This window comes from Vulpes lagopus, chromosome 21 (assembly GCF_018345385.1).
Source record: "Vulpes lagopus strain Blue_001 chromosome 21, ASM1834538v1, whole genome shotgun sequence".
Lineage (NCBI taxonomy): Eukaryota > Metazoa > Chordata > Mammalia > Carnivora > Canidae > Vulpes > Vulpes lagopus.
In genome coordinates this window covers 9,581,419-9,594,769 of record NC_054844.1, presented here as the reverse complement: position 1 = coordinate 9,594,769, position 13,351 = coordinate 9,581,419, and the positions used below count along the sequence as shown (strand labels likewise).

Here is a 13,351-nt window from a genome sequence, read left to right as displayed (position 1 = left end):
CCTAAAAGTTTTATATTTGGAAAAATGAACTATTGTAGAGAAATTTCAATTCTTTGGATTTATCAGCCTTGGGAATAAAGAATTAGTTGCTTTGATCTGTGATCAATCTGCCTTGTGGTACTGTTTGTCTTGAATACTGGTGTGTGAAAGCTGGTGAGCTTCAATTGTTTGAGAAGCTAGTGATTTAATGTATCTTATGAGTCTGGGGAGCGGAGTGGACAGAGTGGTTCTGATAATGAGCCTAACTGGCTATCAAAGCTTAGGGTATTGGTCAAAAAACAAAGATGAACAGTTTGAGGTTCCAGTGGAAAGAAATTAAATCTTAAAACTGTTAGGACAGGTTAACAATTGAGGATTAGTACTGAAACAGAGATTTCAAGAGAACTAACCCTTCCTATGCAGGATTAGAAAAAAGGCAGACAAAAATAAAAGTCCTACATAAAAATAAGGAAGTTGAGCAGTGTCTCACATGTACTGAGAGAGCAACATGATCAGTCAGAGCTTTCGTGAACACAATCTTGCATTAGGATACAAAGTGCAGTCAACAAGCAGCCTTGCTCTCACATTCCGGAGAATGTGTACAGTTGCTCATCTGTATAATTGTTATTGTTTTTCCTTTTGTATGTGTGATGCCCTGCCAGCCTATTTCTTTTAGGAATAAAGACTGAAACCAGTTCCCCCTTCGTGGCATAATATGATATTCTTTAAGGCAGATATACTAACTCTATCAAAACTTGAAATAGAAAATACTGTCTAAAAAAATGGGAAAATCAACACACCAGAGACATTGTCAAGAGGTCTTTAGTTTCTTTGGATTTATAAAAAAAATAACAACCATCCCAATTATCTGTAAAACAAGCCTATCTTGAGATATCTATTTGCATCTGTGTTTTGAAAACATCAGATATACTATACTACTTTCCTCAGCAGCCTGAAAAATTTACCATTTGGCAATTGCGTTGATAACAGCTCTTTGGAGAGGTATTTTTCTTCCAAGTGCAAATTCCTATCTATTAATGCTTTTGATACTGTGGTCAGCCCTGTGGGGGGAAGTGCTAAACCAAACTAATATACTCCTAAGTGTCACACAACAGCTTTCTTTGTTTTCTCTTTCTTCCTGTCCAACCTGTACTGCTGATTCCAAAACCAGAACAGCTTCTTACACTGAACTTCTTAAGAAGGAAGTCAGTCCCCCACCCTCCCACCCCTGTCCTGCATTGAAGTAATGGGAGAGGCCATTTAATGTGATTGATGGGTCCCATGTGACGTGTTCCAAAGAGTAACTGATCCTTCAGTGTACTTGACTATAAAAGCAAAGAAGTACAGGGAGAGGCAGAGTAGAAGGAAGAGAAGAAAGTGGATAGTTGGGACAGCTAACATCTATTAAGAAGGAAAGAGAGAGATTAAATATTAGCCTTGAAGTCTTTATTGTTCAGACAGTGGGCTAAAATGGTGCCCATCATTATTCTGAGCACCTTTTTGCTTCATTTTACTGTTTCTGTGGCCTCAGAACCGTAAGGAAATGTTACACCCTTTATCGTTACTATAGTAGTAGCAAAGTGACCTTATCAAATGCATTCTGTGTTCAGATTTGATTATATTTCACCATTTCAACTTCTGAGACTGAGTGCTGATTTGCCTTATAAATTTTAAACGAATGTATAAAGGAAATCAACATCTTTTTCTTAGGAGAACTCTCTCTGCATACTCAAGTTTATTGTAGTACTATGAAAAATGTTTCAGGAATATTTCGATTAGCTGTAATTGTTTCTTAAGCATGTTCTGCATTTCTGTTACACTTGTTTAAAGCGTTGATCATTTTCTTTCCATAGGCAGTATATCCTATGGGTCTCCTCGGTGATACAGAGTCATTCTACCGAAAAGGCTTGTCTCCACCTTTTAAACCTTAATGAATCTGTATCCTTGAGTGTTGTCTTAGAACATGATGGATATAATACCACTATTTTTGACCAGTCTGTGGAAGAGGATAACTTCTACACTTGTGCAGATTTCCAGGTGAGGCACTGGATTGGCCTTTTCAGAATTTATGTTGGGGTGATGAAATTATTACTTAAAAGTTATTTTGAGAGAGATAACAAATTTTGATTAGGAACGAATTGTGGAAGCTAGAGAGTAGAATTAGAGAAATCCTGAGAGGGACCCCTACAACAAAACTTGTGAAATATTGCCATTTTTCTTTCATAGGGAGTGATAATAAAACATAATTACTTTTTTTTTAGATGGAACCATTTAACAATATGAGGAAAGAGAATCCAGGTAAAGAGGAGCAAGACTGGGACTCAGGACACCAAGAAAAGGAAAATAGACATAAAAATAATAGACATAAAAATAAGTTTATTAGAAACTGCTCTCGTGCTAAATAAAGGAATTGTAATAAGTGGTCTCCAAATCTCCCATTAAGAAATAATGTGCTCTGTGGAGGCTCTCAGCCTGAGAAGCCAAATTAAGACATTGTCTACCAGCTTCTGTCTAAAAATTATTTTCCCTTTCTCTGCTCTTTAACATAAACAGGTTTCTCAGATGTCCTCTGAGCAATTGGCTTTTGTGACATTGTTGGCTAAAGGAAAGACGTTTAAAATCTCTGAGAGGAGATCTGTAGTAATCATTTCAGAGGAGACGGCAACGTTTATGCAGACAGATAAGCCCATCTACAAATCTGGAGAGAATGGTAAATCAATGTTCATGTTTCCTTTGTGTCACTAGCCTCAGGAACACGTTCTTCAGATTTAGAGCAATCCAAATATGTGAACATCAGTCTTAAGTTTATTCTTAATGTTATGGGATCATGGATTTCTAGAATTTCTACTGGTTGCCTAGGTCAGTTATGAAACAGTGCCTCCAAATTCATTAATTGAATGCTTTGCTTCTTAAACTTGTGCATGCCATGTTCAATGTTTAAAAAATACTAGTGACAGACTTCCATAATACAGTGACTATGGGCATGGGACATGGAACAAAATTTTTTGGTTTCAATTGCTGCTCCATAATTTACTAATTGGGCAAGTAAGATATTTAATCCTCTGTTTAGACTCATTATTTTCCTCTATAGAATAGACATACTAAAAATGTCTTACTTGAATAAATATTGTGAGAATAAAATAAGCTAGCCAATGTAAAATAGTAGCTAGCACACAGTAAAGACTCCATAAATATTAATTTATTATTATTATTTATACCAGTAGAAATAATCACAAATCTGTTAACCTAAGCTGAGTCCTTCTAATTTTCTTTATTATTGTGGTAAATAAAAGGTAGCAGAAGAAACACCAAACTAGGATTCTGAAGGATATGAACTTTGTTTTGGCTCTTTTGATAAATTACTGGTTTATAATATTCTGTAATAGCAAGACAATTAATTTCTGTATCTATTTATAAGAAATCATACCTGGGGAAAAAAATAACAAGAAAAAATATTTTCCCTTCTTCCTCTTTTCTTTTAGTTCAAATTCGCATTGTGACACTGGATACCAAGTTCAGACCTGTTGAGGATTTGGTATGTTCAATATTGTCTAATGGTACAATGAAATTTAAGCAAATTAAACAAATTCATTGCTACCAAAAGTGTCATCAGGAAGCTTTTCATGAGTACAGAAATCCATTCTAACATGGAATGCTATATAGATATGGCTTCAATGCTGACCCCCCAATTTAAAACTTTCCTTTATAGTGAGTTAATTTATACCCTTTAGGTCTTCTTGACATATAATGAAAAAACAAATGGGATGCATGGAACCTACTTTCTACTTCCCCGATGAGTTTCGGGATCTCTTTCACATTTGGGGTTTTCTTGTCATTCTTAGCTATAGGAATTTTGTCTTCTGAGAATGTTAAGTCAACACTAAGTCAGATAATCTTATTAATGCAATATCTGGGGGAAAAAAAAGAAAAGTTCTATTACAATATTAACCTGCATTTTTTTTTCTTTTCAGTATCCATTGATCACACTTCAGGTAAGTGATCTGCTTTATCACACTCATTTTTAAAATATTCAGTAAATAATGATGTGTGTCTAGCTTTCATTACATGTAGTTATAAATTAAGATAATTGAAACAAGGGGAAGAGAAATCTTTATCTATCTATACAATGTAAGGCATCGGAGGAAGACTCAAATAAAAGTTTGCCACTTTTAGTGTTAAGTCCTATGTGGCAGGTACAGTAATGGGTTTTCACAGAAAATAAAAGATTGGGCTCCTTGTAGAGTTTTATATTTAAAATTGCTCAGGTTTTTGAGGGGAGTTTTTTGGCTACTGGCCCTTCTCCATCTTAATTTAACCACATCTTGTTTTAAGGAAATATTAAACATAAACATCTAAAGATTTGAAATAAATTAGGTGATATTATTCCAAAATGGACACTTTGCTTTAAAAAATATAATGGGGTCTCCTACCAATCCAAATTTCTAGTGCAGTTCAAACCCATTTCAAATCTTAACATCTGTCAGTAAATCATTTGTAAGCAACTCCAACATATGTATTTTAATTTTTACATGCAACATGTACCATTATTAACTAAGTCTAAGTGTTAATACACTGAGATCATCATTAATGAACATGTATGTAAATGCCTACTTCAAATGGTCTTTTTTTTTTTATTTTTTTTTACTTTGTTATATGGGTGGCAAATAGCTCATCCTTTTAGCAGGATAAATATCAAGTCAGCCATTTTTATGCTTTCTGCATTATTAATAATCTGTAAATAGTATTATCTTCAGTTAGCATCGTGTTCCACGGAAAGCAATAGAAAACTTAATTGACATTGGCTTCAATGAGTAAAAGGCTTATTTTCACAAACCCCTGCGTCTGAGTGTAGGTGCTTAAGTGTGGGGACAGTAACAACATTATATTACCAAGGATCCAGGCTTCTTCTACTTAACCTCTCTGCCATCCTCTGTCGTTTTATTCTCAATGCCAGCTGCATCTGATTCCTTTAGAAATAAGTACCCAGTGACTTCTACTTACATTCAATTGGTTACATGGGCAATCCTTCCTGAAAGGAAGCCTGGAAAATTAGTGTTATGGGCTTTATCATAGAGGGTAAAAAGACAATTAAAATTAAGTAAGTAGGAAATAACATTTTTGTTTCTTTGTAGAAATCTTTTAATCAGGAGTTCTTTAATCACAACTGGATGATATCAATAAACTTACGGAACCAGGCTCACAGAAGGTGCAATATGCTAAAAGCAAATAAAAAAGAAAAGGTGGCATTATCAATCCTTTCTTACTGTAGAACTTCCACTGCCCATCTCTTTCATGCAGTGCAAAAATTCATGACTAATTTACTTACAGACCAAATGAACATCAATAACACTCTATAAGTATCTGTTAGGATAAATTCCTCCCTGTGCATGTGTGTGGATCCACTCTACTTTGGAAAGCATACTCTGGAGCAGGCACACTGAGTTTTAAATTTTTTAACTATGCAGCTCTGGTTCAGAAAGACAAAAATCCAAAGCATTCGTTACAGGTTATAGTTCTTATCTGGTTGTGGGGGTTAACAGAGCTATACTATATTAATTGAATATTAATATTAATTGAATTTGGATACCTGAGAAAGTTATATTATTTTTACAGTTTGTGATATTAGTTTAATAAAGTATAGCTTTCTTTGCTTATAATAACTACAGAAATACCCAAGGTAAAGAAGGAAAGCATAATACTCTTTATGACCTTTGCTTTTATTTCTTCTTTATTTCCAGGATCCTCAAAACAATAGGATTTTTCAGTGGCAAAATGTGACCTCTTTTAAAAATATTACCCAACTCTCATTCCAACTGATTTCAGAACCAATGTTTGGAGATTACTCTATTTTTGTGAAAAGGAAATCAGGAAAGACGTTGACACACCAATTTACTGTTGATAGATATGGTAACCAACTATTTATGTTTGTTCCGTGTAGATGTGGAGCTCAAATGACTGAACAAAACAGTTTTTATGTTAGATTTAGGCAAAAATCTATGAGACCTGATTTGGTTTTCTGTCATTTCCCTTTCTTGGGGTGTTTTGTTTTATAATCTCTCCTTTCTTGTTACTCACTCCTTGCCGAGTATTGTGATTCTAACCTCTGACTCTTCTACCTGGGAAAATCTCCTCTTCTAGAATCAGGCAATTGTCTACACAACGTAAAAGATTACAATAATTACATTTTATTTAATGTAAAGTTCTGACAATAGGAAAAACACTATCATTTACTGTGCAGTTGAAACGTGGTCTGTACAGATGCATACATTGGACAATGTTGTGCACGGAGGGATACTTAGTTACATGACTGGCATAAGTTTTTCTCACTAGTGATTGTAAGGGCTGAAGTCTATTTCTTTGTGTTTCCAGTGTTGCCCAAGTTTGAAGTTAAGGTCAACGCACCACAGACAGTGACGATTTCAGATGATGAATTCCAAGTGAATGTATGTGCTAAGTAAGTATTCAGTATTGACTCCATAGGTCAATACAAAACTCAGAAAGAATGAGAAATGAAATTAACCATGTAACTTTAATTACTTATATTCTTACATTAACATTATTAGAGAAGTAATGAATTCTCATTGAAAAATATTTGAAAAAGATAAAAAGGTAAGAAATTACATATAATTAATTCTACCAATGGCCATTTAAATTATAATGTATTCTTTTCTAATCTTTTATGAGTATTTTGCACAGTTGCAATCATACTTTTCTACCCACTGTAATTAAGAAAACATGTCTTAATATTAACCAATGTTTCATGAATTCCAATTCCTTGCTGCATAAACATACCTCTGTGTGACTGGACCAAAATAACTTTTCATTTTTTGTATAACACGTAGGCTATTAGATTTTGTTTTCCTAGTAAGAAATACTATTATAGTATATATCTTTATGTACAAGTGTATAAGAAGTAGCTTCTGAATTAAAAATTACTTACTTAAGAAAGATGTCCAGAATTGGAATTATCAAGACAAAAGGTGATTGCCATATTACTCACTAAATATGTTATGTCAGCCTACAATTCCAACAGCTGATCAGCTGATACAGAAGTATCTGCCTCAATGAATCATCACCATCATTGGCGTTTTCATCAAAAAAAAGAAAAGAAAAGAAAGAAAGAAAGAAAGAGAAAGAAAGAAAGAAAGAAAGAAAGAAAGAAAGAAAGAAAGAAAGAAAGAAAGGATAAGCCCTTGAAAATGTCATGGGGGGATAAAGATATTTTGTCAATTTAATTAGGATTAATGTGAATCCTTTTAATGTGAATTTTTTTCCCTTATGATTTGAGAAATTTTCATTTTTCTTTTTGAGAAATTATTTCTAAAGTCTTTTATATTTTTAAAAATGTGAAGCGTTTTCTCAAATTTCTAATAATAATTAATATAGTTAATATTTAATGAATGCCAATTACTATGTTTAGCACAGCATTTATATTCTTATCATAACACTATTATTATGAGAGCTATTATTATCTCTATTTTAGGAAGAAAGATAATAAGACACAGAGAATTGAAATAATTTATCAATACTAATGGAGCTTTTGAATGGCAGACCTAGCATTAGATTTAAACCAATACTATTTGGCTTCAGATGTACTCTGCTAATGGGACCTCTGTTATAATTTATATAAACAATTAGCAAATTAATATTTGATATTATTTTTTAAACTTTTAAATTAATTGATGACATGGAAATTACTTTTGAGCATTTTCAAAGTATTTTAAAATTTTTTAAAATATTTTCAAAGTATTTTTTGAGAATATTCATAGTATTTTAAAGACATTGAGTAAAAGGCTGACAGTTTTTACAATGTCCTTTGGGCTCAAGGAAATTGTAACAGTATTTTTTTGTTTCAGGAAAGAGTAGCTGACATGTGCCAGAATTTCACAAATGTAATATATGAGAGATGGGGATTGTTTTTAAAAATAGGGAGATAATCAATATAAGCTTCAAAAAATCCAGAATCCTAAACTAGTTACACTAGTAAAACCCTACATGGAACCAGAATTGTCAATGGGGTTAATACCTATAGTTCATCTGCCCGGTGGTATGCTAAAAATGTTCAACATACGTATCAGGAGAGCCAAAATATTTATCAAGTATCACCTTCATATGAGACTTGCTAAGCTGGTATTGATACAGAATTGGGACTTCTTGACACTTCTTTAACATTATATTCCACTTAGATTTAAGATTAAATGGCATGTCAATATCCTACAACAGGACCAGGCAGTTGAGACAGAAGCTCTGCTGGCTATAAGGTTATTTCTGGGCAGGCTACAGGAGCATGATGAATGAAATCAGTATGTCTAGAAGTTAACAAGAGTGAATGAGTTGCCTACTTGAGGCTGTATATGCTGTGTCTGTGCATTGTTTTTTAATATTCCCTGGAACTTGACTTGGGACAGCTGAACAACAGCAAATGTATTATTTGCATAACATATCTCTATGTGACCAGACCAAAATAACTTTTCATTTTTTATATAACACGTAGGCTATTTGATTTTGTTTTCCTAGTAAGAAATAGATGGATTAAGAACCTCAGACATGAATCAAGCTTTTAGAATGGAAGAAAACTTACTGCAAAGGCACTTTAATAAACTGCATTAGTATCCACCAAACACTTTTCAAATCACAAAGGGAGAATGTTTATTCTTTCTGTTCTGTATGAAAATAAGCTACGTATTTCATGGGCATGTGTTAACCCATATATAATACAACAATATGGGTTTTATTTTGTAAGCAAAAGTTGGTAAGAACTAAGATATAAGCAGGTATAACATTTGTAGCCTGAGCTTAGTCTTGCTTCTATTTTGTTTTGTTTTTTTTTTTTTTGTTTTTTTTTTAAGATTTCACTTATTTATTCATGAGAGACACATTAGAGAGAGGAAGAGACATAGGCAGAGAGAGAAGCAGGCTCCCGTATGGAGCCCAATGCAGGACTCGATCCCGGGACCTGGGATCAAGCTCTGAGCCAAAGGCAGATGTTCAACCGCTGAGCCACCCAGGCATCCCAATCTTGCTTCAGGTTTACATGTAATTGATGTTTAGAGTGTAAACCTGTAATTGATATTTAGAGCTTACAGAGGATTTTAGTGATTTGGGTAGAGTCTCTGAAGCACTGAGAACTTTTAAATAGAGAAAAACCAGTTAGTGGAAAGGGAAGAGCATGGACTGTAGGAAATGAAAGACCTCAGTTTGAATTTTAATTCCATATCTTACAACGTGGAGAAGTGAGTTGCTTGATCTCAATTCACTAATCTGTACAATGAGATAATACATACATCTCAGGATCACTTAAAAAACAATATGTAAACATCGGGTATATACTAGTGTTCAACAATTAGGAAAAATATTATCATTGATAAATGTAATTATATTCAATTTTAGTATTTACTAATCTCACATTTGTAAACTTTTTTTTCCTAAATCTTAGTGGAAACAATCCTCAAGTAACAAGAAAACCCCAAATCAACTGTATTTGCCTTTGACTGAAACTTTAAAAACACTTGTGTTATAGTTTTTTGTTTTAGAAGAAAATTAGTTATTTACTTAAACCCACCCTAGGACATACTTTTCATCAAAGTTTATCTAGTTTATGCCAGTCTCCATACTTTTTCATTTATTGAACGTATAACGAGAATTGTCATTTAAGGCATTGATCTAGAAGTATTTTAAGAAAAAAAAACACATGTTACTTATATGCATATATATTTTCTGCTAAAGAAAAAGTGCTGCGAAAATTTTTTAATAATATTTCTATCAAACCAAAATATCATTTTAAAAACTCAATTTAGGGCAGCCCGGGTGGCTCAGCGGTTTAACGCTGCCTTCAGCCCAGGGCCTGATCCTCAAGACCAGGGATCGAGTCCTGCCTCAGGCTCCCTGCATGGAGCCTGCTTCTCCCTCTGCCTGTGTCTCTGCCTCTCTCTCTCTCTCTCTCTCTCTCTCTGTCTCAAATAAATAAATAAATAAATAAATAAATAAATAAATAAATATCTTTAAAAATAAAAAAACAATAAATAAAAACTCAATTTAATCATTAAATCCTATTCACTGAGATTTTAGATTCTACATTTCCTTAAATTTGATTTTTTTTTCTCTTTCTTCCCTTTTTTGTTTTTAAAGTAAGCTGTATGCCCATCATGGGGTTTGAACTCAGTACCCTGAAATCAGGAGTCACATGCTTTACCAACTGAGCCAGTCAGGTGCCCCCAAAGTTTGATTTTTTTTTAAAGCAGCTGAATCCTCATAACAGATCACATGCCTAATTTAACCCAAATTCTGTGGGGAAAAATAGCACCAGTAGATGGGGGTGCCTAATTGAATTTGGTCATTGGGGTAGTCATAGACAACAGATTTTATATACAATTTCTGAAGAACCCCATAAAATATTCCCGTGTTATTGTTCATCTATAATTATGTACACTTTCTCCTACCAGGTACACGTATGGCCAGCCTGTGCAAGGGAAAGCCAAAATCCGGGTGTGCAGAGAATTTTTTTCCTCAAGGAATTGTGAGAACAACAGCAATGAAATATGTGAACAATTTATTGCAGAGGTACAGATCATGATCTTTACTCGAAAAAAAATTCTTGTTCATTTCATGATTATTCTTTGATTCTGTAGAGAAAGAAAAAGTCTCCCTCTAACTTTCAAGGTCTTTCACTAAACCAAATTAAATTTACAAGAAGCAGGTTAACAGGAAAAAAAATAGTTTTATTAGGTGTACTTGGAGGCCCCATAATGAGACAGATCTAACAAAATGACTAAGGCAGGTAGTTTTTATACTTTTTTAGACAAAGAGACAAATTTGTGAGGAATTGACAGGATAAAGAAAACAGATGTTTAGGAACTTTAATTAGTAGGGAATTCTGCTCAGAATTTGGGCTGAGGTAGTAGATTAGAAAAGAAGTAACAAGGGTTCATTTCCACAGCTTGCTGGGCTTTAAAGTCCCTCTCTCCAGGGGTTAGGATGTCTTTTTACTTTTTAGTGAAGCAAGAATGCCTTTCATATGGGAGATTTGTCTCTTGCTTTCACAGGGAATGAGGAGGGTCTGAGTGTTCTGGCACTGGCTGTTTCTTAAATAACTTTTATTTAAAATAGTCAATATGTCAAAGTGACATGTTTGGGGAGGCCTGCCCTTGGGCTCTACAATTCCATTTATAGAAAGGATTCAACAACACCATTTTCATTTTGTGGCTAATGGAGGTTTCAGCTAGAGAAGGTGAAAAATGAAGAACAATTTCTACCAATAGTTTCTTATTCTCTAGGCTATGTAAATTGTTACCCACCCATGGATTCATAGAATTGCTAAATTTGAAAAATCTTATTGGCTTTCTTGTTTTATATACTGTCTACTGACGTCTCTGATCTTCTGCTTGGAATCATTAGTTATCTGCTAAATAAATGAATCCCTGATCATATTCACCACAATATGCATTACTTATGAATTTGAGCATATTTTCATATTTTTGTTATCAGTTTGAATTTGTCCTCTTAAGAACTCTTAATTATCCATTTTTCCTGCTCACGTGAAATTGAAACTCACTTTTATTATAAATATTACCTTCTATCCTTTAAGCAATTTTTTTCCTTTAACCGTAGCTTAATACCATAGATTTTCATACAGAGCACTTTCTTCCTTGGTATTAATGTTGAAATTCCTCTTTCTTCGACTCAGGGATTACTGAAAAATGTTTTCTGTTAGTTTCAAGGAAATTAAAATTCTTCTGATTACATTTCTTTTTAATTTGTATTATAAATAGGTGTAGTAAAATCTGTTTTTGTTGTTAATATTATAGTTGATAGTTCAAAGGAGCACAATGGCTAGCTACCACTTTCTATCTGTGTGACCTTGGGCAGCTTATATAACCTTCTATATCTCAATTTATTCATCCATAAATGGAGTTAATAATAATGTCTAGCTCATAAGGCAGCTTTGAGAATCAAATGAATTAATATATCCCTCTAACGTTTTAAATTTAGAATTAATAGACACTATTTTAAAATAAAATTAAATCTATATTTCTCTAATTCTTGATGTCACCAATGAAAGATTATCTATAGATTTTTCCTAATTTTAAACGAACAGTTTACCTTAAAAAGCGTTTTGGTGTTGTTATACACTTGAAGACTCGAGATGATTTTAAACTCTAATTCTCAAAATATCATTCAGTTCCATACTCATCCTTTAATTTGTTCCCATCTACATTGTTTTCAGTAGAGTATCCCTGAAATCTGTAAAGTATACATTACCCCCTTGCTTTAATTACTGATGAACTCCAACCCCTTCTTTTGTAATTCCTGGTCATGTCAACAAGTTTGTGAGATGAAGCCATGGGGTGAGGGTACGGGGGCTAGAAATCTGCACTAAAACTCTACATCCTTTTAAGATTCTTGAATCCCTAATTTTTTCATTATACCTTCTCTTCATTTTTCAGTTGGGAAACGGTTGTGTTACTCAAATTGTTAATACAAAAGTCTTCCAACTCTACCGTTCAGGATTTTTCATGTCATTTCATACCACTGTAACGGTTACGGAATTTGGGACAGGTAATGATCGCATTTTATGGGCAACCTGGAGATACATGCAGCTTACTCAGGAGTTTATTGAGTTAGCAATATTCACCAAATAGGTATCAATAATTGTTCAACATAGTTAAGTGGAGCATATTTATCAATAGGCCAACTTGAAGTTTGCTTTTGAAAAAGATTTTCTTCATAATATTTAAAATAAACTTATTATGTAAATGCTATACATTTATATCTGCTTCTGTGCCTGCATCAATAAGACTGAGGAGCTTTCTTCTGAAGTAGTAGAGCTAAGCAAATGAATTATGGATCACTTTTTAACTTTGTATCAATCAGTTGATAACCAATTGCCAGGGTCTAATCTTTGATTTAGTATAGGAGTTCACAATTTATATCTAGAATGTCAAATCCAGCTCCATGCTTACTAATGTGAAGTTGATTGGAACAGGACCACATTTGTTTACTTTGCTTAAAAGCTGCAATTACAAAGTTGAATAGCTGTGAACCTCGCAAGCTTAGACTAATAACTATGAGATCCTCTTCACAGAGGAAGTTTGTCAACCTCTAATTTGATACAAATGAAGATGTTTGCAAGTGTAAAATATTACTGAGACATTTACAAGATTGCACAGTCAGTGCTCAATAAATAATTGTTAAAAGATTAAAAAAGAAAAAGAGGAAAGTAAAATTTAATTTGGGATGGAGAAAACCAATTATTAATTATTCCTTGTTACATAAAAATGATTAGGATAATATTATTTATAAAGTGCTTTATATAAATGTACTTGATCAATAATGTGATGACATTCATTCTGGATGTTTGTCACATTCATGTTAT

The 13,351-nt window shown here is 33.3% G+C and overlaps 1 protein-coding gene across 3 annotated transcripts in view; it reads left to right on the top strand.

Annotated features, from left to right (window-relative positions):
* The first annotated feature begins 1,372 nt into the window (after positions 1-1,372).
* Positions 1,373-13,351, top strand: part of LOC121480055 (ovostatin homolog 2-like) — a 52,177-nt gene continuing 40,198 nt past the window's right edge. For all 3 annotated transcript variants that reach the window (XM_041736329.1, XM_041736327.1, XM_041736328.1), the window contains exons 1-9: positions 1,373-1,514; positions 1,833-2,016; positions 2,533-2,689; positions 3,462-3,514; positions 3,951-3,971; positions 5,718-5,886; positions 6,349-6,433; positions 10,422-10,539; positions 12,423-12,534. In XM_041736329.1, coding sequence (XP_041592263.1) covers positions 1,450-1,514; positions 1,833-2,016; positions 2,533-2,689; positions 3,462-3,514; positions 3,951-3,971; positions 5,718-5,886; positions 6,349-6,433; positions 10,422-10,539; positions 12,423-12,534 — 964 coding nt within the window. In that variant the 5' untranslated portion in view covers positions 1,373-1,449. The remainder of the gene's footprint in view (positions 1,515-1,832; positions 2,017-2,532; positions 2,690-3,461; positions 3,515-3,950; positions 3,972-5,717; positions 5,887-6,348; positions 6,434-10,421; positions 10,540-12,422; positions 12,535-13,351) is intronic.